A 26177-nucleotide genomic window follows, 5' to 3' on the forward strand; every position below is an offset into this window, starting at 1 on the left:
AGATGTTAGCGTGTATTTTTTATGTTTCCCCCAAACATCTGTACATAATTCTAAATAATACACAGTGCAGCGCAGTAAATAAAAGTATATTTTTCTTTCTTTAAAACTGTTATGGACCGTCATGAGCACCAATAAGAGTAAAGCCACAGTAGATGACGTCACGTGATGCTATCCCGTTCTGCTGACAGAGGATCGGCGCTGTACTGTATTGATTGGTGTGCTGCTATTCAAGAGGATCGTTGTGTGAGTGTATATTTAATAAACGGTTTAAGTTCTTAATTAACAGTGAGCACTTAGATCCTTTTGTCTATTTAAGTCCCTGGTATCTCTTACAATATCCCACTGATGAGGGTAGGAGGTACCGTTTTCCCGTTTATACAGGGAGCTCCTACCTAAAGAGTCTGGGATTGAGTTGAGGTCCAAGATTTCATCACCGCTGCCCTTCCTGTGTATTCCTTTATCGGGACAAAGCGTTTAAGACCTGCTAGAAATACAGAGGTCATTGAAGAGAGGTGAACACAAAATTTGCCCTGTGATTATCACCTGAAGTAGATCTTTCTAGTTTTCCTTAACAGATTGTATGGATCTGTACCTGCTCAACAAGGGACATTTGGGCTTTACCCTTATTAGTGCTCACGACGGTCCATAACAGTTTTAAAGAAATAAAAATACACTTTTATTTATTGCGCTGCACTGTGTGTTGTTTAGATTTGTAGGTGGGGCTTAGTGATGTACTTTTTAGTGTTCAGCTTGCAATTTGATCCTTTGTATGGGGAATTGTATGCCGCAGATTGTATTTTTGTATCTGTACATAATTGCCTGGCACCCTCAAGGGTCTGCATGTCAATGTCCAGGCACCCTTTATCAATGCTTCATTGTGTTGAGGCTTCAAACGTCAGCCTTGTCCTGGTACTCTTTACTTACAATTATGCAGGTCTGTTTGTAAGATTCCTAAAAAGGTCCTTTTTCAAATGTGTGTCTGTTTCACCAACAAAATAATGTGCCATATTCTAATCCTCTTTTCCACTGAAGAGAAGGAATAAAAGCAACGGACTCTCTGCGAGTGAGTGCTTCTTATTCGGCAGATTGACTGAAAACCTGCTGGAGTCCCCTTAGGAGTGGAGGGCACATATTTTATGTTTTTATTTTATTATTCTATGCACTGAGAAGTGTCACTATCGGAGGATGACTTTAATTTTTAACCACTGCAATAATCATACACCTTGTGGATTCTTTGATTTGCATGGGATTCCTTTTTATAGACCCTGTGTGATCATGTTTGAGGTTTATTAAAGGAGTTGTAAAGTCAAAAGTTTTCTTTACTTAATTCATTCTATGCATTAAGATGAAAAGCCTTCTGTGTGCAGCAGCCCCCTAATACTTACCTGAGCCCCAGCGACTTCCATGAGTGTCTAAGCCACCCGAGACTCTCACTCCTTATTGGCTGAGACACAGCAGCGGCGCCATTGGCTCCCACTGCTGTTAGCCAATCAGAGGAGAAAGGGGGCGGGGGCAGGCGGTCACAGCTCCGTGTCTGAAGGACACAGGGAGCTGTGACTCGGTTCAGGTGCCCCTATAGCAAGCTGCTTGCTGTGGGGGCACTTGACAGGAGGGGGAGGGGCCAGGAGCACAGAAGTAACCAGAGAAGGGGAGAATCCGGGCTGCTCTGTGCAAATCCACTGTAACAGAGCAGGTAAGTATGTTTGTTATTTTTATTGGAAAATAAAGAACGAGACTTTACAATCACTTTAATTCATTTATTTATATTTTTTAATTATTATTTTTTTTTTATGAAGTTTTGTAGAAGCAAACCGTAAGAAATACATAAAACGATTAAGTGACAGCCCAACCGTAGGCCTCACACTAGAAGCATAACAAGACCTCAGCACTAGACTCTCGGTATAAATGCAAGGCTGGGACCTGAACATAGTAATAACAACTTACACTGCATATATATATATATATATATATATATATATATATATATATATATATATATATATATATATATATTTAATGTAAGTCCTTACATAATGACAAATATTGGCTCCACCTATTACCAATCAAGTGTCATCAAATACATCAACAGACCCAGATAAACAGTGTATAGGCCTACACTCATCCCCATGGAAGTTCAATGCCTAATCTCCCCATCTCCAGTACTGGCTTCATACATAAAAAATATTACATACCATATGTATCAAATAGGGCTGGGCGATAAATCGATTTTTTAGTTTGAAACTATTTTTTTTTTAAAACTCGAGTTTTTTTATACAATTATTTTCTCCTCCTTTTTCCGCTTGCCCCCGCGTATACACACACCTGGGCTCAGCCAGCTACTAGTCCGCCGCACATGAACCGAAATCTCCCCAGTATCGGACCACCTGGATGTGACGTCGGCTGCGGGCGGTGCGTCGGCTGCGGCGCGCTGTGATGGGTACACAGAGAACTCCCCGGCCTGGATGTGACGTCAGCTGCCGGGAGAGGAAGGGGGCGGTGCGTCTGTACAGGCCAGGGGCTGTGATAGGATAGGTACCCCTGGCCTGTACAGACGCACCGCCCCCTTCCTCTCCCGGCAGCTGACGTCACTAGTGAGTGAACAGATCCAGAACCGTACACACATAGCAGCCTTGGAGGGGGAGGGGGGTGACTCACAGTAGCAGAGGAGGAGGAAGAAATCCCTTCAGATAGCTCCGATGCCTGTGATGAAGCTCTGAGCAAGCTGTCACTGCTGCTTCTACTCCTTGCTCTGTCCTCCACACTGCTGAAGCTACTCTATATTCACTCACTGTACCAGGACAGCCAATCCAATCTCATGCTCTGCACAAGGGGGAGGGTGGAGGAGCAAGAGTGGAGGTGGGAAGAAGCATGTACAGTGAGTTAAAGCGCCCCCTGCAATATCACAGCGCGCCACAGCTAGTTCTGCAGCGCTCTGCATTCTAGTTCTGGGTCAGTGACACAACATACTAAAATCACTGGAACAGCAAATAGCATTTCCAAAAAGAGGTCTGCAATGGCACCCCTTGTATGTCTCAAGAATTTTCACTTAAAATTAATAATCTGAAAATTACGCGACGCCCGCAGCTGACGTCACATCCAGGCGCGGCGCGGCGGCCCGTTACTGGGGAGAGTTTGGTTCCTGTGTGGTGGACTAGTAGCTGGCTGAGCCCAGGAGTGTGTAGTTATGCGGGGGCAGGCGGAAAAAGGAGGAAAAAGGCGGAAAGAAGCAGAAAAAAAAAATTGTAGAAAAAACTCGTTTGAAAAAAAAAATCGTTTCAAACTAAAAAAAGCTGGCTGAGCCCAGGTGTGTGTAGTTACGCGGGGGCAGGCGGAAAAAAAACAATTGTAGAAAAAAATCGGTTCAAACTAAAAAAGGTGGCCGGTTACTGGGGAGTTCTCTGGCAGCGTGTACTTTTTGTTTTGGGATTCTATGCATTTTAACTCTTGAGTTAAAATAGCAATAAAGTTGCACTTTTGACACTATATCTGATGTCTGCAGTCATTTTTTAAGTGCATTGGAAAAAAAATCGAATCGAAACTCGAATTTTTCTTTAAAAATCGAAGATTTATTTTTTTAGGCAAAATCGCCCAGCCCTAGATCATAATACAAAAGTTCAATTGGACACGTGGATACTTTATTGAACTTATAAGGGATTCCCCTACTGGCATATGTAGCTTTATGTAAGGGGAGGGCTTTAATGAGTGCCTTCCATGCAGCCAGGGGTAGACTTTTTCCAGGAAGGCACTAATAACTTTCTAGCATAAAAAAGTCAAGAGTATGTATTACTTTCTTAGGGGCTAGGGCATCAACAAGTCCTAGGAGATACACCTCAACTGCTGGCCATACACAGATTGTAGTGACCTCCTCCACACACTCAACGACAACCCCCCCCCCCCCCCACCAGAAACTTTGAATAGCCACACAGTGCCAAATACGATTTTTTCACTTTTCTTATGCTTACAGTTCTTATATGAATTTTCACGTTTCGTTCCAGTTGTGCAAGGTTCTACCACAAAATTAGGCAATTAGGCTTGTCCAGCAATACACATTCATACCAGCTAGTTGTACCCTTTTCTTTCACTGGGTAGCCACGACTCTTCTATTTCATGGTGGCAATATCTTCTCCTGTGTCAGCAAAACTCAGAATATTACATAGCAAGTTAGTCTTCAGTCCACAGGTGTCACTGTGCCATTGTGCTGGCACCCAGAGGTGTCACTCTGCCTGTCCTGGAACCTGCAAGTGTTGCTGTGCCATTGTGTTGGGACCCCTAATTGTTAGCATGTCATTTTTATGTTGTTCCCAAACATCTGCAGGTAATCTGGCGCCCTCAGGGGTCTGCCTGTCAACGTTCTGGCGCCCTCAGGGGTCTGCCTGTCAACGTCCTGGTGCCCTCAGGGGTCTGCCTGTCAACGTCCTGGTGCCCTCAGGGGTCTACCTGTCAACGTCCTCTGCCTGTCAATGTCCTGGTGCCCTCAGGGGTCTACCTGTCAATGTCCTGGTGCCCTCAGGGGTCTACCTGTCAATGTCCTGGTGCCCTCAGGGGTCTGCCTGTCAATGTCCTGGTGCCCTCAGGGGTCTGCCTGTCAATGTCCTGGCAGCCTTGAGGGTACAGTGTGTCATGGTCCTGGCACCTTCAAGGTTTCAGCTCTTGATTGTCCTCCCTCCCCTAGGCATCAGTGCATCATTGTGCTGGGGCTTTAAACATTAGCAAGTATCAGCATTGTCCTGGACTTAGTGTTACTAAACCCAGGAGCCTGCATTCACTATATCTGGTCTCCCACAGTACACAGAACATGGAAATGCAATTCTTTAGTAAATATAAACTGCTAAATCCCATTTCTCCTCAGCAGTATATAGCAGTTTTGTCACTTCTATCAGTGTCTGCTTAAGCCTAGGTTCACACTGAATGTGGGTTTGAAATTGTGCAAATTTAGCTGAACTCGCACGATTTTAAACCGGCATTTCAGTCCGACTTTGGGGGCGATTTGAGAGAAACCTGTGCAGGTTCATGCACAGATGTCTATTGAAATCGCCCCAGAAGTCGCCAAATGTTGTGCAGGAACTACTTTTGGGAATCGGGGCAGCGGTGCTGTTGCCGGCAATAGGCGGCGATGTGACATGTCAAATTGCCCCGATGTGAACGGGGGCTATAGCTTGTACAGCCGGGGCAAAACGTTTTGAGAATGACAAAAATTTATTTTTACAAAGTCTGCTGCTTCAGTGTTTTTTTAGGGTGGATAAATCAATGATTTAAAACAAAAAACTGATTTTTTTTTTTTTTTTTGATTTTTTTATCAAATTTATTTAATAAAATGCTTTTGGAGTAAAAATCTAAAGATAGTTTTCTATTTAAGATACATTAATAATTTATTATTCAGCATGAAATGGAGCTTAGGTATGTAGCATAAGGGTGTATATTCTGAAATATTTACATTTACATTTTTGGTAAACACATTTAATGAATCTAAGCTCTGCAAGCTGAGATAACATGCGCTGCATTGACGCATTCACACAATTTCACAGTAACCATGAAATAAAATAAAGTTCAGAAATATTCCTTTATCTCATTGTTTTGCAAATCTATGTACACTACAAACTGTATGATTGAATTGGTTCTGATATCGCTGTTTTACTAACATGACAGCTTATTATTCTAAATAGGAAACCTTCATTTTGTTTGCAAATATTAAATACTCTACTAGCAAGAATAAGTCCTTACATTTAACCACTTAAGCCCCAGAGGATTTTCCTGCTAAACGACCAGGGGGTATTTTGCGATTCGGCACTGCGTGACTTTAACGGACAATTGCGCGGTCGTGCACCGCTGTACCTAAACGAATTTGACGTCCTTTTTTTCCCACAAACAGAGCTTTCTTTTGGTGGTATTTGATCACCTGTGCGATTTTTACTTTTTGCGCTATAAGCAAAAATAACAATATTTTTCACATTTTTTTTATATGAAATTCTCCCCAAAAAAAATGTAAAAATCAAAATTTTTTAACATTTTCGGCCAATTTGTTTTATCCTACCTATGTTTGGTAAAAAAAATCGCAAAAAGCGTATTTTTATTGGTTTGCGCAAAAGTTATCGCGTTTACTAACAAAGGGAAAGATTTTTGTCACTTTTGTTGTTTTTTTTTTTAACGCGTAATGGCGGCGATCTGCGATTTTTTTTTTTTTTTTGCGGTACTGCGACATTGCGGCGGACAGATCGGACCCTTGACTGAAATTTTTGACACTTTTGGGGTTACCAGTGACATTTCTACAGTAATCAGTGCTATATATATATACACTGTTACTGTAAAAATACACTGGTAGTGAAGGGGTTAACTTTATTTGGGAGGGAGGGGCTGTGTGTGTCCCTAGGGGCGTGCTTTCTACTGTGATTGGCTGTGGCTTGAGGTGAAAGGACACTGATCAACAGATCTACATAGTAGATCTGTCTGATCAGTGTTTTAACACCGAGGAGAATGACAGGCAGCTTGTTTACACTAGCTGCCTGACTTTCTCCCTCTCCCCCGACGATCGCCGAGTGAGCGGCGGACATCGTGACCGCGCGGGAGCGCGCCTCCGGCGGCGCGCGCTCGCTCCCCAGACCCTCCCAGGCAAGTGACGTTAATTAACGTCCCTCTGCCTGGCAGGGGCTGACCGCCGCAGTAAATTTACTTGCGGCGGTCGGCAAGCGGTTAAAGAGCACCTGTCATTTCAGATTCATCATAGCATCGCCTGTTGGTGGGCATTCACTCACCTGCTGCCGCCACATCCCTCACCTTGTTGTGTCACTGCCGCATCAGCAGCTGTCCCATTAAAGTGAATGGGACTGTCGGTGAATCAACAGCAGGTCGGAGAAGGAGCCACTGCGGGACAGAGTTGCTTAAAAAATATGTATTAAATCGAGTTGATTTAAATCAAGCCTTTTTACTAGTGATTTAAATTGGCTTAATTTTATATCAAATCCACCTTGGTGTTTTTAGATCTTTTTGTCAGATGTTACTATTTAATACTGAAGTATAATAAGGCCTCTTTCACACGGGCGTTCCGTATGTCCGTATATCACCCCATCCGTTTGCAGGTGATATACGGACATAATGCATGTCAATGGGATTGTGGATGTCAGCGGATGACCATCCGCTGACATCTGATTTGCGTCCTTTCAGTTCTGTTCCGTTTTTGGGAACAGAAGAGAACTCTATTTTTCTTCCGTTTTAAAAAACGTAAAGGACTCAAAATCGGATGTCAGCGGTGTCATCCGCGGACATCCGCAATCCCATAGACATACATTATGCCCGTATATCATCCGCAAACGGATGGGATGATATGCGGACATACAGACTGGATGACACATCCGTGGCCGTAAAAAAAAAAAAGTGCCGGAGCGGATCGAAATGCGGTCCGCTCCGTGTGAAAAAGAGGGCTTACAAGCATTTCATAAGTGTCAAAAGCTTTTATTGACAATTGCATGAAGTTTATGCAAAGAGTCAATATTTGCAGTGCTGACCCTTCTTTTTCAAGACCTCTGCAATTCCCCCTGGTATGCTGTCAATCAACTTCTGGGCCACATCCTGACTAATAGCAGCCATTCTTGCATAATCAATCCTTGGAGTTTGTCAGAACTCATGTTGTTTTTTTTTGTTCACCCACCTCTTGAGGACTTACCACAAGTTCTCAATGGAATAAAGGTCTGGAGAGTTTCCTGGCCATGGACCCAAAATTTTGGTGTTTTGTTCCCCAAGCCACTTAGTTATCACTTTTGCTTGATGCCAAGGTGCTTCATCATGCTGGAAAAGGCATTGTTCCTCACCAAATTGTTCTTGGATGGTTGGGAGAAGTTGCACTCGGATGATGTTTTTGTACCATTCTTTTTTCATGGCTGTGTTGTGTTTTTAGGCAAAATTGTGAGTGAGCCCACTCCCTTGGCTGAGAAGCAACCCCACACATAAATGGTCTCAGAATGCTTTACTGTTGGCATGACACGGGACTGATGGTAGCACTCACCTATTCTTTTCTCATCAGAGAGAAAGACTCTAACTCAGTCCTCGGCAGTCCAATCTCTGTACCTTTTGCAGAATATCAGTATGTCCCTAAAGTTTTTCTTAGAGAGAAGTGGCTTCTTTGCTGCCCTTCTTGATAGGGGCAATCCTCCAAAAGTCTCACTGTGCATGCAGATTTACTCACACCTGCCTGCTGTCATTCCTGAGCAAGCTCTGCACTGGTGGTGCCCCGATCCCGCAGCTGTTGCAACTGTAGGAGACGGTCCTGGCGATTGCTGGACTTTCTTGGGCACCCTGATGCCTTCTTCACAAATGCCGTAGAAATTTTTTTTATGGGATTGAGTTAATTATCATGGCAAAAAGGGACTTTGCAGTTAATTGTAATTCATCTGATTACTCTTCATAACATTCTGGAGTATATGCAAATAGCAAATCGCCATCATAAAAACTGAGGCAGCAGACTTTGTAAAAATTAATATTTGTGTCATTCTCAAAACTTTTGGTCACGGCTATAGGAGTTTTTATTCTGCACTGACTGTCCTATGAGGCTGCAGGACCCCTGACCCTTTTCCTGGACAGCGCTGATTGGCCCTGTGCTGATCACATGGACCCTCCTAAGAGAAATCTGAGCATGGACAGCTTGTCCTCTATTATCAGAAAACGCACTGCTCAAAGAAAATTAAAGGAACACTTATTAATCAGAGTATATAATCAAGTCAATTAAACTCCTGGGATATTGATCTGGTCAGTTAAGTAGCAGATGGGGTTGTTAATCAGTTTCAGCTGCTTTGGTGTTAATGAAATTAACATGTGCACTAGATGGGCAACAATGAGACTATTTCCAAAACAGAAATGGCTTTACAGGTGGAGGCCACAGATTTTTATCCCTGCTCATTTTTTCTGACTGTGTTTCACTAGTTTTGCATTTGGCTAAGGTCAGTGTCACTAATGGTAGCATGAGGTGATACCTGGCTCCTATAGTTGTACAGGCAGTCCAACTCCTCCATGATGGCACATCAATACGTGCCATTGCCAAGGTTTGCTGTGGCTCCTAGCACAGCCTTAGGAGCATAGTGGAGATTCCTGGAGACAGGCAGTTACTCTAGAACAGCTGGAAACGGCCGTAGAAAGTCCTTTACTCATCAGCAGGACCGACTTCTGATCCTTTGTGCAAAGAGGAACAGGATAAGCACTGCCAGAGCCCTACAAAATGTCCTCCAACAGGCTATTGGTGTGAATGTCTCTGACCAAACAATCAGAAACCGACTTCATGAGGGTGGCCTGAGGGCCTGACATCCTCTAGTGGGCCCTGTGCTTACTGCCTGGCACCGTGGAGCTCAATTGGTATTTGCCATTGAACACCAGAATTGGCAGGTCTGCCACTGGCACCCTGTGCTTTTACAGATGAGAGCAGGATCACCCTGAGCACATGTGACAGACTTGAAAGGGTCTGGAGAAGACATGGAGAACTTTATGCTGCCTGTAACATCGTTCAGCATGACTGGTTTGGTGGTGGGTCAGTGATGGTCTGGGGTGGCATATCTGTGGAGTGACGCACAGACCTCTACAGGCTATACAATGGCACTCTGACTGCCATTAGGTATTGGGAGGAAATTCTTGGACCCATTGTCCGAGCCTACGCTGATGCTGTGGCCCTGGGTTCCTTCTTGTGCACAACAATATCCGGCCTAATGTGGTACGCTGCCAGTTCCTAGAGGGTGAAGGAATTTAAACCATTGAATGCCCCCCCATGCTCGCCTGACCTAAATCCAATAGAACCCTTTAGGGACGTTTTCTCGGTCCATCCGATGCCGCCAGGTTGCACTTGTTAAGGAGCTCAGTGATGCCCTGGTCCATATCTGGGAGGAAATACCCCAGGACACCATCCGTTCGTCTCATTAGGAGCATGCCCCGATGTCAGGTACGCATACAAGCACATAGGGAGCATACAAACTACTGAGTACCATTTTGAGTTGCTGCAATGAAATTTCAGCAAAATGAACTAGTCTGCTGCATCATTTTTTCACTTTGGGGTGTCTTTGAATTCAGCCACACTCTGTAGGTTGATGTTTTTCATTTCCATCAAATGATGTGGCATCCTTTTATTCCTAACAAATTACCCAGTCCATATCAGTATAGATATCCAGCATGAGGTTTTTCCCCATTGAGGTCTAAAGTGTTTTCAAAGTGTTCCTTTAATTTTTTTGAGCAGTGTATATTGGGGACAGTGGAAGGAGGAGAGGATCAGAGAAGACAGGATCAAACAGCCTTTTTACACAATGCGGAGCATTAACCCCTTAGATTCCACAATGAGTATACCAAGCATGCTTTACTGCATATACACACTGATTTTACTGTTGTAGATTTAGTAACACTTTAACTCACAATGCTACAGGTCTGTTGTCAAGATTCCTTCCAGTTGTGCAACTTTATACCACAATATTAGGCAACCATGCATGTCGAGCAGTACAACCTTCATGCCAGCTAGCCGTACCCAGTTTTTTCGCTGGCTGCGGCGCTTCTGCTATTTCAGATTGCCATTGTCTGAACCCCCCCCCCGTGTCAGCAAAACTAATTTGGGGACTGTAAAAGGGTTTGTTTTACCAAGCTATGTCTAGTGTAGTTACTGGTAACATCTTGCCATCCCACTGTGTTATTGGAACATGAGTCATATTGGCAGCACAAGCCAGGGAATATCAGATAGAAGGGTTTCTTGTTGCCCAGAGCAAGTGGCAAGCCTCACATGACCCCTGTGTATGGCTGTAAGTGGAGGAAGCTGACAAACTCTCATGTGGCTTCTATTACCTCCAGGGACCCATTTCCTGTTTTTGAATATTAAATCATTGTTTGCTTTGAAAATGGGCTGTTACCATGATCTCATTTTATCTCCTTCAGTAGTTTATTAAAATATTGTTTTCTTTGTGAATGTGATCGCCCAAATGATCTTATCAGTGCTATTTAAAAAACTTTATTCTGTGTGTACTTTTTGAATGTATATACAGTTGTGCTCATAAGTTTACATACCCTGGCAAAATGTATGATTTCTTGGCCATTTTTCAGAGAATATGAATAACACACAACCTTTTCTTTCACTCATGGTTAGTGTTTGGCTGAAGCCATTTATTAGCAATCAACTGTGTTTACTCTTTTTAAATCATAATGACAACAGAAACTACCCAAATTACCCTGATCAAAAGTTTACACACCCCAGTTCTTTATACCGTGTATTGTCCCCTTCAACATTAATGACAGCTTGAAGTCTTTTTGCTGTTTGTGGATGAGGCTATTTTTCTCAGATGGTAAAGCTCCCATTCTTCCTGGCAAAAAGCCTCCAGTTCCTGTAAATTCTTGGGCTGTCTTGCATGAACGGCACGTTTGACATCTCCCCAGAGTGGCTCAGTGATATTGAGGTCAGGAGACTGAGATGAAGCCAATGACAGGTCGACTTGGCCTTGTGTTTAGGATCTTTGTCATGTTGGAATGTTCAAGTACGTCCCGTGCGCAGATTCCGGGCTGATGAATGCAAATTTTCCTCCAGTATTTTTTGATAACATACTGCATTCATCTTGCCATCAATTCTGACCAAATTCCCTGTGCCGTTTGTAGCTCACACATCCCCAAAACATCAGCGATTCACCTCCATGTTTCACAGTAGGAATGGTGTACCTTTCAATATAGGCCTTGTTGACTCTCCAAATGTAGCATTTGGTTGTGGCCTAAAAGCTCATTTTTGGTCTCATCACTCCAAATCACTTTTGTGCCAGAAGGTCTGAGGATTGTCTCTGTGCTGTTTGGCTTATTGTAAGTGGGATACTTTGTGACATTTGCGTAGTAATGGCTTTCTTCTGGCGGCTCGACCATGCAGCCCATCTTTCTTCAAGTGCCTCCTTATTGTGCATCTTGAAACATCCACACCACATGTTTTCAAGTGGGAGTACTCAGCAACTTAATTTATTTACCTGCTGTTTATAATTTGGATTTCCCTTCTGTCTGACATTAAGAGTGCAGCAGGTGTGAGATTCCCAAAAAATGTAAAGGCTTAGGCCAGGTTCACATTTGTGAGAATTGGATACGAGATTCCCTGCATCCAATTTGCATGACATCGGAATGTGACTGCCTCTCAATAAAACCGGTTCCCACGGGTCCGGGGCAGCCGCAGTCTGCATTCCAAAAGGGTCCTGGGCGTGTTTGGGTCTGGTTCAGGTGCGAATTCAGACAAAAATTCTGACCTGATTCGCTCCTAAACTGATGAACAGGAATGCACAGGACCCCATGCTGGGAACCGCAGCCACGCATATGTGAGCCCGGCCTTTAGGCTCAGCAAGGGGTTGCTATCACTGGAGTTCTTTAAAAATTTCAAACAATGGATGCTATAACCTACCAACATAAGTGAAATTTAAGTTTTGACTGGAATCTGGATTGACCCTGTGATCCTCCCTACATATGTGGTGAAACCTGAACTAATCAGTGGATGCTATTTCTAACCTTGTGTTTTTATCGGTTTATTTCTTCAGGAGGCACCAGAGATGTGGGGATGATGGCTGAAGAATCGGAATTGCCAAGTCTGGAGCAGCTTAGAGAAGAGGAGCAGCAGAGAGGTGAAGGATCAGAAGTTAAAGGTAAAGCCAACCTTTTTTCTTTTTTAGTTTTGGATGGAGTTGAATGGTTAAAATCCATCGGGATTATTGTATGCTGTCTGTGTCCCCATTACAGTGATTCTCCTTCACTTTTATGCTTCAGTAACATAACAGGAAGCCCTGCTTGCATTAAAAAAAAATAACAAATTGCTCCTTTCCTACCTGAATTCCTCACGCTTACACAATTCTTCACACAAATGAATGTGACAAAAAAAATTACAACTTTAAAAAACTCGCCAAGCCTCTTACTAAATACCTTGAACTGTCTACTTTCCGAAAAACTGTCATTTGAGTAGTATTTGTACTGTCTTGGCATCTAGGGCCTCAAGAATTGAGATAGGCAGCCAGTGCATCAGGACTGATCAATTTTCAAATATATACAGTACGTTCCTAAAGTATTCAGACCCCTTCCTTTTTGTCAATTTTGTTATGTTGCCGCCTGATATTACAGTTGTTTAAATTTATTCTCATTATTCTCCGCTCAGTACCACATAATGACCAATGTTTGCAAATGTATGAAAAAGGAAAAACTGAAATATGTCATTGGCAAAGGTATTTAGACCCTTTGCATCGACACTTGAAATGTAGCTCAGGTGCCTCTCATTTCTCTTGATTGCTGCAATGTTTCTACACCTTGATTGGGAGAAGGGCATTAGTAAGAGAGGTGACCAAGAACCCGATGGTCACTCTGACTGAACTCCAGAGATACTGTGTGGAGATGGGACAAAGTTCTAGAAGGATAATACCATCCTAACAATAAACCATGGTGGCGGCAGCATCATGCTGTGAGGGTGATTTTCAGCAGCAGTGCCTGGGAGACTCTTCAGGGTTGAGGGAAAGCTGATTTTAGTAAAGTGTAGGCTCAATAAAAACCTGTTCCACGGCACTCACAACTTCAGACTGGCCGAAGGTTTACCTTCCAACATGACAACAATACTAAGCACACAACCAAGACAACACAGGAGTGGTTTGGGGACAACTCTGTAAATGTCCTTAGCCAGAGCCCTGACTTGAACCCTATTGAACATCTCTGGAGACCTCAAAATGGCTGTCCATTAATGGTCCCCATCCAACCTTACTGAGCTTGAGAGAATTTGCAAAGGAGGACAGAAAATCCCCAAATCCAGATGCGCAAAGCTTGAGGCTGTAATTGCTGCCAAGTACTGAGTACAGGCTCTGAATACTTGAATACAGTATTTCCTTTTTAATAAATTCAGAAATTTCTAAAATTCTGTTTTCACTCATTTAAAATAAATTAAAAAAATAAACAACTGTACTATCAGGCTGCAGCATTACAAAATTAAAAAAAGTGAAGGGGGTCTAAATACTTTAGGAATACACTGTATACTATAGTTTAAAGACTATACGTTCACACAGACTGAATAATATATACTGATTTTGGTTCTTTTAATCCAAAGAAATGTAGCACAACATACTTGGTCTCAAAGTTTTGAAGAAAGATTATTTGCTAAATTTTAAAACTAAGAAAACCGACCTCTAGAAGATTTACCCCCCCCCCCCTCTTCATGACCAGGCCATTTTTTGCGATTTGGCACTGCCAATTGCGCAGTCATTTGGCACTGTACCCATATAAAATGTCCCCCCCCCCCCCCCATACAAGTAGAGCTTTCTTTTAATGGTATTTGATCACCTCTGCGGTTCTATTTTTTGCGATATAAACAAAAAAAAAAATACAATACTTTTACTTTCTGCTATAAAACACATCCAATAAGAAAATGGAAAAAATCTAATTTCTTCATCGATTTAGGCCAATATGTATTCTGCTACATAATTTTGGTAAAAAAAATAATCCCAATAAGCGTAAATTGGTTTGCGCAAAAGTTAGTGTCTACAAACCTATGGTATATTTTTATTTATTTTTAGTTTTTTATACTAGTAATGGTGGCAATCAGCAGGTTTTAGTGGGACAGCAATAATACTGAGGACAGTCGGACAATACCTAACACTTTTTACACTTTTTTGGGGACCAGTGACACTAATACAGTGATCAGTGTTAAAAATATGCACTGTCACTGTACTAATGACACTGGCTGGGAAGGAGTTAATATCAGGGGCGATCAAAGGGATAAATGTGTGCTTTGTGAGCTAGTGTTTTTATTATACTGTGGGAGGTGCTCTTACTAGGGGAAGGGTCTTGATCCATGTTCCTGCTTTGCAGGAACACAGGATCAATGCATTCTCTACTGACAGAACGGCAATCTGCATTGTTTACGTAGGCAGACTGCAGTTCTGCCTGTGTAACTAATATTCACTGGGTGTCGGTGGACATAGAATCCGCAGTACCCACCAATTAGCTCCCGCTGTGTACAATCAAAGTGGGAGCCTCCGCGCCCCAACCCGGAAGTGCTGGATCACGTACTATAGGTACCTGATCCAAAGCAGAAGAGTCGCCTTGTCGCCGTATATCTAAGTAATACAGTCGGCAAGCAGTTAAAAAAAAATTTCTATATAGCAAAAAACCCAGTGGTAAATAAATACCACTAAAATAAAACTCATCCGTTTAAAAAAAATTATAACTTTCATTAGTGTTGCACGAGTAATTGTCATTCAAAGTATATCAGTGCTGAAAAATGGCCCGGACTAGAAGGGGTGAAAGTGTCCATACTTGACGTAGTTAAAGCCAGCATCAGTCAAAAAAGCTTTTGCCAGTTGCTGATTGTTCTGTCATGATGCTTTTTGCAAGGTTGCTATACAGCGAGGAGCGTGAGACTGTAGTAGCTAGTAAGAAGCACCGTTTGAAACACTTCTGTGTACCACAACATTTCTATGTAAAAATAAAAAAAAGCAGTATCGGCAAACTCTGTGTGGTGCAAACACTTCCTTCAATGTCTTGTGAGATGGTGAAACCACTTATGTTGCCTGCCAACAGTTAGCTTTGCAAAAAATGTGAAAGAAATGAAAATTAAAGATTACATCCGGACAGACAACTAACCAGTTACGTAACCCATGACATGCTTGCCATTTTGTTTCTCAACACACAGATGGCCAGAGCATTCAGAGTTGTAACCCTGATTTATGTCCGTATAGGTGAGATAAGCAGATCTTTTGCAGACATCTGTCCAAAAAATATGATATAATGTATCATATAAAATGGTGATCTTTTATTGTATGCGTTATTTTAGGCCTCTTATGTAAAACAGAATAAAAAAAAATACCTAGGTTCTGTATATAAATTGTAACTAGGTATGTACATGGGGGGCAGTCATATACTGGCTGTGTAACTTCTTTTTAGTGCTTCACAATGGTTGTGCTTTATTGGCCTCCTAATTAAAGTCTAAGTCAATCAATTCATTCAAACGTCCTCCCTATGTCTAAATTATCACAACAAGAGCACTGAAACCCAAAGAGCTCCCTTTAGGGACTAATCTGCAAAACTCTATATTTAATATTAAGAAAATGGAAGAGTAAAATTGTAAATCTGTGCATATGATATCTGAAATTAGATGAAGCAATAGCAACTCAAAATATGTACTCTCACCACTTGCTGACCGACTTAACTGTAAATATACGTAATTAGTTTGACATTAAATACTGGGGTTATGGCTGCAGCTAGACGCCATAACCCTGGTATCCTTCTTCTTCTTTTTTTTTTTTTTTTTTTTTTTTTTAAATAGGCGGCCAGCTTTCTGACAAAAGGGGTGGATTTGCCACGAGGTTACATTTACAAACCGCGGGAGAGGTGCCCCCCTCTTTTAGACACCAGATCTCTCCATAAAGAGGACCTGTGGACCTGTCATGCTGTATTGTTATCGCTAGGGATGTTTACATTCCTTGCGATAACAATAAAAGTGATCAAATTTTTTTCTTTTTAAAGGGATAGTGTAAAAATTATATAATAAAATAAAAAAAAAGTTTTAAAGCACCCATGTCCCTTTGCGCAGTAGTGAACGCATATGTAGGTCACGCCCACATAAGCAAACAGTGTTTGCACCACACATGAGGTATAGCTGCGAACATCTGAGCGAGAGCAATAATTCTAGCACTGGACCTCCTCTGTAACTCCAAACTGGTAACGTGTAGACATTTTTTAAAGTGCCACCTATGTAGATTAAGAACCGTAGTTTGGCGCCACTCCATGAGCGCTCACAATTTTAAAGCATGACATGTTGGGTATCCATTTACTCAGCGTAACATCTTTCATATTATACAAAATAATGGGGTATATAATGTTGTGTTTTTTTTTCTTTTTTTCTTTTCATGAAATCTTATTTTTCCCAAAAAATTGCGTTTAAAAAACTGCTGCGCAAAAAACGTGTGACTTAAAAAATTTCAACGACCGCCATATGTTTTTTTTTTTTTTTCTTTTTTAGTAAAGACCCTGGAGGATAATATATATACTGTATTTTCTGGCATATAAGACTACTTTTGAACCTCAAAAATGGGGGGTCGTCTTATACACCGAGTATAATATCTCCAAGGTAACCTATGTATAAGTATTACCGGTAGATGTAATCTCTCAAGACGCTGGCTGTGTGGGAATCCTGTACCGGTATACCGTATGTACCGTAGCTTCGGCTACATACAGTGTACCGCGCTGAGCCAATCAGGGGGAGCGATGTATTCTATTATTGAATGCAAAGCCTGCTCGGATTGGCGGAGTAACATCAGCCCACCTCTCTGACTCTGCCAATCTGAGCAGGCTTTGCATTCAATAATAGAATACATCGCTCTCCCTGATTGGCTCAGCGCAGTATACTGTATGTAGCCGAAGCTACGGTATACCGGTACAGGATTCCCACACAGCCAGCGTCTTGAGATTACATCTACTGGTAATACTTAGCGTACCTTGGAGATATTATGAGAGATTAAATGTATTACAGTACTAGGGTACCTTGGAGATCTATGAGAAATCTGATGTTTTTCAATGGTGTTGCCTTGCTTCGGAAGGGGGGTAGTCTTATACGGCGAGTATAGCCCAAAACCTATGTTTTAACTTGAAAATTAGGGGGGGTCGTCTTATACGCCCAGTCGTCTTATACGCTGGAAAATACGGTATATAAATATGTGTGTGTGTGTTTGGTGGTTCTAAGTAATTTTCTACCAAAAAATACAGAATTTTTACCTTGTAAGAAAAAAGTGTCAGAAAAAGGCCTGGTTAGCAAGTGGTTAATAGATATAGTGCCTTAAGCTGGATACACACTATCCAACTTTTGTGGTTTGATTTCCTTCAGATTTACCTTTTCTATGTAGTGCAAGGGCCTGCCTGATTGCATACAAATAGAAAGTGTTTAGCTTTGACCTCATATTAATTGGTTTTGGTAAGTCTAAAGGAAAAAGTCTTCAGAAAATCTTATAGTGTGTATGGCCCATTAGTAGTCAATTCTAAGTAGTCATGTGATTTAGCTAACAGGCTTTGCATATAGTGATGGGTTTGTTTAAAAACGTGAGGGGAATTTGGAGGTTTTTGCCCATTGGGCTTGAGCACTATATGGCCATATGGTGGCACCAAATCCCCATTTTTATTTATGGATTATCTTCAAATTTGGTAATTTCTTTTGCATGTGTGCGCTATTCTTTTTTAATATACATGTCTTTTGGTTCATAGCTGCACCAGCTTTAGAAATACATGGGTATGCTCCCCCAAATTTTTTGCTTGGTTATATTTTATATCTGTTGAGGAGAGAATGAAACCTAAATGATGTTAACTTCCACATATGCTTTTCTCTTATTTTTTAAAATTGCACCCAAAAGTTCCTGAAAATATCACCTCTATCCCCTGATTTTCTACACTGCTGGAGCATATCTAGATTAACAAACTCAATGGTTGCTGCTGGCATCTGTCTGTTCCTGAGTCCAAACAACATGACACAGATACAAAACAAAGATGTTTATAAGAATGTGGACTGTTGAGCACTTCTCACAGCTTTTCATTGCTGTCTGTGCCTTTCTGTCCTGGTGACAGCTGTACTCTCCATTTCTTGTACAGGACACAAGGAGAGAGAATTCCCCCCCCCCCCCATGGGGTTGTAGATAGAAAAAATGATTTAAAAAAAAAATGGTACATCTTATCCTCTACATCAAAAATAATGAAACATGCTTGGAGTTTAGCTTCAAGGCATTGGAGCCATTGGAATCCCATGCAGACCAGGCATCTAGTATTTGCAGAAGGATGAGTCTAATGAAAATCTCTGAATGCTGAGTTGTATAACTAACTGATTTTATTTTATTTCCAGCTCATCAAGAGGACAAGAGGACTCCAGTTAATTGTGTTGATCCACCTGTACCATCTCCCCTTGTCTGCACATTAAAGGAGGTGGTCCCTGATAGCCAACAAACAAGTTTTGCCCAAATTGAGGCCCAGAATTTAACTCTAGGTTCAGACAAGCAGTGTCAGACTGTAAATGCACAAGATGGGGCAGCTCCTCTGCCTCAGGGTGTCTCCGAAGAAGCACTCCACTGTTATTCTGTAGAGCATAGAGAAGACCCCAAAGCAGCAGGCATTACTTCTCAAGAACCTTTAGACTCTAGTAGCAATTTTACTGCAGATAAAGAGGAGCAGTTTGTAAACACTCTTGAGCAATGCACTTTATCGGAGAAATGCTTGAAGAAAACACCTGATGGTCTTATTTCAAAAGATCATGAGGTGGGCAGTGTAGACAGTGACTCAAGTAGGGCAGAAATACATGAGGAATTAGAGCACAACATCTCCTCAGTAATGGGTGATATGGACAAGGAAAATGGAAAGCCTAGTATCGTTTTTGAGGAGAACTTACCTCCACAGTCTGCACTAATTACCTCAGACAGGAATTCAGAACTGGATGACATGTCCTTAGCACATTATAACTTGAAACAGTCTTCTGACGTTTCCAGCGAGTGTTCTAGAGAAACATCAGTTGTGGATTCTGCTGATGTAAGATTTGTTGAGGATCAAGAAGCTGTAAATGTAAGTGCAGAATATGAGAGCGATCTCAAGGAATTAACTGATTCAGCTTCCACTGACATTATCTTGGCGGACTCTGTCGATTTCCCAGGCATTTCTTCAGTGGTCGAAACTGTCACTCCTGAGGTATCGCCACCTACCACCCCAGTTCAGCGCGAGGAGGATGTCACTGCAGAGAGCTGGCGAATCAAACGGAGGCATGTCTTTGTCCTGAGTGAGGCGGGAAAGCCTATTTATTCACGCTACGGTAACGAAGAGGCCCTGTCTTCCACCATGGGTGTCATGATGGCGCTGGTCAGTTTCGTCCAGAGTGGTGATAACTCAATCAGGTCTATCCATTCAGGTAGATGAAAACCTTGACCCTGTATTTTAATTGCCATTAAGGGAAACCTGTCAAGTATTTTGTGCTAAATATTGATCCTAGGACATCTCCTCTTACTATGAGTAATGAGTTTGTTGAGTGGATTAGGCAGTGGCTGAGTGACAGACAACAGAGGGTTGTAGTCAATGGAGAACATTCAGAACAAGGTCATGTTACCAGTGGGGTACCTCAGGGATCTGTACTGGGACCAATTCTGTTTAATATCTTCATAAGTGATATTGCAAAAGGCCTCAATGGTAAGGTTTGTCTTTTTGCTGATGACACAAAGATATGTAACAGGGTTGATGTTCCTGGAGGGAAACGCCAAATGGAAAAGGATTTAGGAAAACTAGAAGAATGGTCAGAACTCTGGCAACTGAAATTTAATGTGGATAAGTGCAAGATAATGCACCTGGGGCGTAAAAACCCAAGGGCAGAATATAGAATATTTGACACAGTCCTGACCTCAGTATCTGAGGAAAGGGATTTAGGAGTAATTATTTCAGAAGACTTAAAGGTGGGAAGACAATGTAATAGAGCAGCACGAAATACCAGCAGAATGCTTGGATGTATAGGGAGAGGTATAAGCAGTAGAAAGAGAGAAGTGCTTATGCCGCTGTACAGAACACTGGTGAGACCTCACTTGGAGTATTGTGCGCAGTACTGGAGGCCATATCTCCAGAAGGATATAGATACTCTAGAGAGAGTTCAGAGAAGAGCTACTAAACTAGTACATGGATTGCAGGAAAAAACTTACCAGGAAAGGTCAAAGGACCTTAACATGTATAGCTTGGAAGAAAGAAGAGACAGAGGGGATATGATAGAAACTTTTAAATACATAAAGGGAATCCGTTTTAAATTAGAGGGGCAAAGGTTTAAAAGTAATATGAGGAAGTATTACTTTACTGAGAGAGTAGTGGATGCATGAAATAACCTTCCTGCAGAAGTGGTAGCTGCAAATACAGTGAAGGAGTTTAAGCATGCATGGGATAGGCATAAGGCTATCCTTCATATAAGATAGGGCCAGGGACTATTCATAGGATTCAGATATATTGGGCAGACTAGATGGGCCAAATGGTTCTTATCTGCCGACACATGCTATGTTTCTATGGTTTGGTAGAGGCAGCAGTGGTGCCCCTTTTTGGGCATATTGACACTTTTTAGTTTGAAGTTTTGTCAGAAACCTTGCCTGATGACTGTTCATGAATGTCTGCCTCTTATGTACAACATTGCCTTGCCTCATTGATATAATAATAATTAAATATTCATGATGTTTGGCATTCTTTAGATTAAATAAATGTGAAGATGTTGCTTTCATCAGCCAAACAAATTTTGCCAGTGATTAGAGTGCACCTTATGATTTTTTTTCCTGCATGGACAAAGCAAAGATTTTCTATTTAAGGCAATGTGAATACGTATCCCACAATATTAAAAAATGAGCTCTCCTTGCTGTTAAATCTGCTTTTGTCCTATGCTTGCTAATGTGACCATTTATGAGACCATTGCTAGAGGATTTTGGGGGACCAGTGATAAGTCTTTGTTTGGCAAGTTCATGTGCCATGTGTCCATATTCAGGCTGTGCATGAAAAACCACTTGACTTTAAGATTATTCTCACCAAGGGGTCCATTCACAAAGTGTTAAATACTGCAAGAATTTTTGCCTTAAAATAGTTCATGAGGTATTCATCTCAAAAACAGTCAATTCACATTGATATGTCTCCTGTTTAATTCTAGTAAAGCCTGCACTGCAACCACGGGCATTGCAGCATAATTACAACCCTGTGCGGTTGCCTTTGCCCATAGTGTGCCTTCAGGCACTAAATGATCCCCATCTGGTACAATGTTACAAATTATTCAAATTATTCACATTACTGAGCTAACAGCATTGCGTCTTCACACTGATATATTGTTTTCTTGTCCCTTACTGGCCACTGTGGATTTTTCCGGGTTGTCATTTTCTACATTCCTAAAATATTGAATGCCTGTACCATGCAATAAAATAACTTTTTATACCTTTCTGTGATGTTTTAAAGAGGCATCTCATTTAAATTAATAGTGCTATAATAGCAATTTCAGAAGGAGAGGTCAGCAATGGCAGCTTTACATGTTTTACCCACTGTAAGTTTGTAAATATTGAGGGTAGAAAGGGGAATGTCTGTATGAAGCCACACGACTGACTCTCGTAATGTCTCTTTTCACAGAGAATCAGAAAGTTGTCTTCCTGCAGCAGGGGCCCCTGGTATTGGTGTCAGTATCCCGTTCCCCTCAGTCGGATGAGCAGCTAAGACGGGACCTCCTGTATGTTTACTACCAGATAATTAGCATGTTAACTCAGGCCAGCGTAACTCGAATCTTTGAAAAGAAGAAGAATTACGACCTGCGGCGTCTCCTTGCTGGCTCAGAGAAAATCCTGGACAGCTTGCTGGACTTGTTAGACACTGACCCTGGTTTTCTGTTGGGTGCTGTGCGATGCCTGGCCTTACCCAGCCACCTCCGTGATTCCTTGAGCTCCATACTGACTAAGGCCATCACCACCAATCTGGTGTTCTCCATATTGGTGGCTGACCATCAGCTGGTTACTGTAGTACAGGAACGGACTGTCATTGAGGACTGTCGCCTGGATCCCGCTGACCTTCATCTTCTACTGAACTTAATTGGGGCCTCCTCAGCCTTCCAAGCCGGTGAGATTTGGACTCCCATCTGCCTCCCACGCTTCAACCCTGATGGCTACTTTTACGCCTATATCTCCTACTTGGATCCCCAGTGCACAGTGTGTTTGGTGCTGCTGTCCACTGACAAAGAGTCCTTCTATGCTGTCTCTGGCTGCAAAGCAAAGATCCAGGAGGCCATGAAGGCCCAGAACTCTATGCAGGCTCTAGCTGGTGCGCTGCTGTGCTGCTCATATAGTGTCTCTCTTGTGGGTGTGCCAGAACTATTGCACTTTATCTATAAACCCCTGGACATCCCAGACACCTACCGACAACTTCCTCAGTTTACCAGGTATTCTATAAAGCAGCTGTGACATGACATGGAGAAAATAAGAAAAGTTAATATCCGTTCATGAGATAAATAATGATGTGCAACTTCTACTTGTTGGCTATAATGCTAATCCTAGTGGCTTCAATCCTTAAGTCTCTGACTTGGCTATTGATGTGGATATTTGTTCTGGGTCAGTGACTCAGAAATGTTATAAATATTGAGAATTAGCATGGTAGCCAGACAACTAGCATTTTCACAATGCACTCAGCAGTGGCAGACACTGTTTATTTAAAGGCTGTTTTTAGTGAGTGTTGGTTCAGATAGAAGGCAACTTGGCAATTTGTAGGAATTTTTACTTCTTTTATGATGCTGTTTGGGTCGTTGAGCTAATTGCACCAGGGAGGAGATTACTCGAGGTAAATTGTTTCTGATATTTTGGGAAACCAATATGTGTTTTCAGTGGTTATTCCTTCTAAATTTGGCTTTTAACATATGTTGTCTATAATGTTATATGCTTTTCTAGAAGCCGTACTGTCTTTTTGTTAGTATAGTCGGCTTCCCTTTCAAACCACTACCATGACAAAGGAAAGAATGATCCACCTGGAAACCGTATTGTTTTTTGTTACAAAGTATCCCTAACGCACCTTGAGCTCTCACCAATGGCACTTGTTTTGTGTATCTTTACCAAGCAAAGTAAATTGCGCCTATGAGACAGTAATGTATGAGGTTATCTGTAAAATATTCTCTATTGGTGGAGCTGGAGGACAGGTTTGGGAAACAGTAACAATATACTTGCACCAAAATGAGAGTACATTGGCATGAGCAGGGGGTTTGTATGGTCAGTGTCCTAATGTGCCAAATATTTCATGCTATAGGTATACATATCCCATATACATGTGAGTTACAAATATGTTTTGTCTAAATACAAATTTAAATAGCTTGCAAAGTGTTTCTCTACATATTTAAAGCTGATCATTTCAGCTGTGGGTTAAGCCTTTTGAATAACCCTTAGCTGTAGCTCACACCAGTGCAGCTTTGAAAACGTGCTACTTCAGCAGAATTTTAAAGCCGCACATCACTGAATTTTGCACTGCCGATTTCATTGTGGCTTGCAACTTCATTTAACAGAAGTCTATGCAAGTTGCAATGAAATCGGTAAAAAAGTAGTGCAGGAACCTTTTTCATCATTGCTGCGAGCGGTTCAATTGCTGGCAATGGGGTGCAACTTGTCATGCGATTTAGAACTATCAAATCACATGACAAGGTACACCAGCGTGAACGAGGGCTGGTGAGATTTCCCTGTTTTAGTTCTTAGCTCTGTTCTTGACCATCTCAGGTGTTCCCACACCTCCTGTTGCATTCTTCAAGCTAATATAAATGAAAACACCAAGAGAAAATTTGAGGGCACCAAATAATGGCTGAAGCAGAGCCAGGACCTCAGTTTTGTCATCTGAGTTGCTGGGAGAAGTAATAAGGTGTTGGATGTTCAATTCTACAACATCTTCTTGCAAAACCTGAAATATATGCCTTGTGTGAACGAGCTGTTGTGCTATCCAAGAACAACCTGCTGTATTTTACAAAATGCTTCCTTTGTCTCTCTACAGTCCTGAGCCTGATGGCCCATATTCCAGTGAGGCGGAGAAGCAGAGACTGTTTGACCTCTACCGTTATCTTCATTGCCGTATCCACAGCTCAGTAAGACCACTGCGCCTGATTTACCACGTGGCGGAGAAAGAAACCATGCTAGCATGGGTAAATAAATGTCTTATTATGGGGTGTCAATAGGAGGTTAAAAGGGTTGTAAACCCTCGTTGTTTTGTTTTTAATACAAATAACAAAAATGCCTATACTTGCCTGCTCTGTGCAATTGTTTTGCACAGAGCAGCCCCATCCTTCTTTTTCTGGGGTGCCCCGCTAGCGCTGCAGGCCCCTCCTCTTCATTGGTGCCCCCACAGAAAGCCGCTTTCCCTGGGGGCACCCATGCGGGCTCACTCCTGAGTCCCGCTGCTGCATCAGTTGACACAGGCAGTGGGACTTGGACCCCGTTCCCGTGTCACTGGATTTGAATTGCTATCACTTTGTCCAATGAGGAGAGAGACAGCGCCTGAAGCCGCTGAATTTGTGCACATCGCTGGATCGGATCAGGCTCAGGTAAGAAAAAGGGGTGGTCTGGGGGGGGGAAATACAGCAAAGAAGGTATTAGGGTGAAAAACCTTGAGGCTTTACAACCACTTTAAAGTGAACTATATTCAATTGCAAATGTTAATATAAAGCCACGTTTAGAATTTTGATGGGATCAGTGACCAAAAAATAGAAGGGCTGTAATACTTTTTCTTCTTCAACTGCTTCTTCAGACTCTCTTCGGGGGTTGTCCCATTACCAAAAACCTTGCTGTTAGTTTACATGATATCTGTGAGAGCATCATTCACTCTGAACTTTTATCTTCTCATTAACCACTTGGCATCCAAAGGCGATTTTTAAAGGATAAGTTTACCTTTGGGAACATGTTACATGTTCCACTCGATTTCCGGGTGTAACATGTTCCCAGTGCTGCGTAATTTTTATGCACAGCTTTGTGTGTCTGAAAGAACTTCAAGCCCTGACAACCTTAGCGGCTGTCGGCTTGTAGTTCTCAATAAACAACTACAGCGCTGTGGGTGGCTGTGGTGGTTCATTGAGTCTTCCTGTCAGCGAGTGTCTGCTTACCCGTATGGGATGGACAGGGAAGCAGATACCATGACAATGTGCAGGAAACCTGCATGGCATCAACAATCTGCTGGTCGCTGGTGCAATGCTTTATATGCTCCTACAAAAAGAAAAATGCATATTTTTTTACCTGCAAAAAAAATTGTGCATTTATTTGTTTTAAAGTGAACTTATCCTTTAAATTTCCTGGAACTCTGAGTTAAAATAAGCTCACAGCTGTAGTAGCAGATTGTTATTATTTTGTTTAGCCAGATCTTGGCTACCAAGGAAAAGGGATCTGGGCAGCTGTAGAGCTACCGAATCACTGTTATTGGGCTGTGAGGGGGCAGCCCACCCCACACCTGCTTTGGTTCCCAGGCTTTTCTGGTTCTCTTGTGAACTTAGGGCCATGGTAGTTGTTATCTGATCTACTGTGTTTAAAATGTGTTTGGAATTGTTCAACTATCAGCATTTCTGGGTTTAGAGTGTCAGATTCCTGGTTGAAATACCTGGTAAACAGCCCCGTTGTCTTATCTGCACAATACTTTTCAAATGCCACTATGGGCCACGATCAACCTCGTAGATTCTCACCCGATCCCTCTCTCCTCAATACCTTGGCTCC

At 42.1% G+C, this 26177-nt stretch overlaps 1 protein-coding gene across 1 annotated transcript in view; it reads left to right on the forward strand.

Annotated features, from left to right (window-relative positions):
• Window positions 1–26177, forward strand: part of LOC309560756 (vacuolar fusion protein MON1 homolog B-like) — a 35291-nt gene that overhangs the window by 5437 nt on the left and 3677 nt on the right. The window contains exons 2-5 of the mRNA XM_082264406.1: window positions 12507–12590; window positions 18824–19873; window positions 22093–22891; window positions 24475–24622. Of these exons, the coding sequence (XP_082120532.1) occupies window positions 12507–12590; window positions 18824–19873; window positions 22093–22891; window positions 24475–24622 (2081 nt within the window). The remainder of the gene's footprint in view (window positions 1–12506; window positions 12591–18823; window positions 19874–22092; window positions 22892–24474; window positions 24623–26177) is intronic.

The sequence above is a fragment of the Pelophylax lessonae genome (assembly GCF_965119305.1).
Source record: "Pelophylax lessonae genome assembly, chromosome: 7".
NCBI classification, from domain to species: Eukaryota; Metazoa; Chordata; class Amphibia; order Anura; family Ranidae; genus Pelophylax; species Pelophylax lessonae.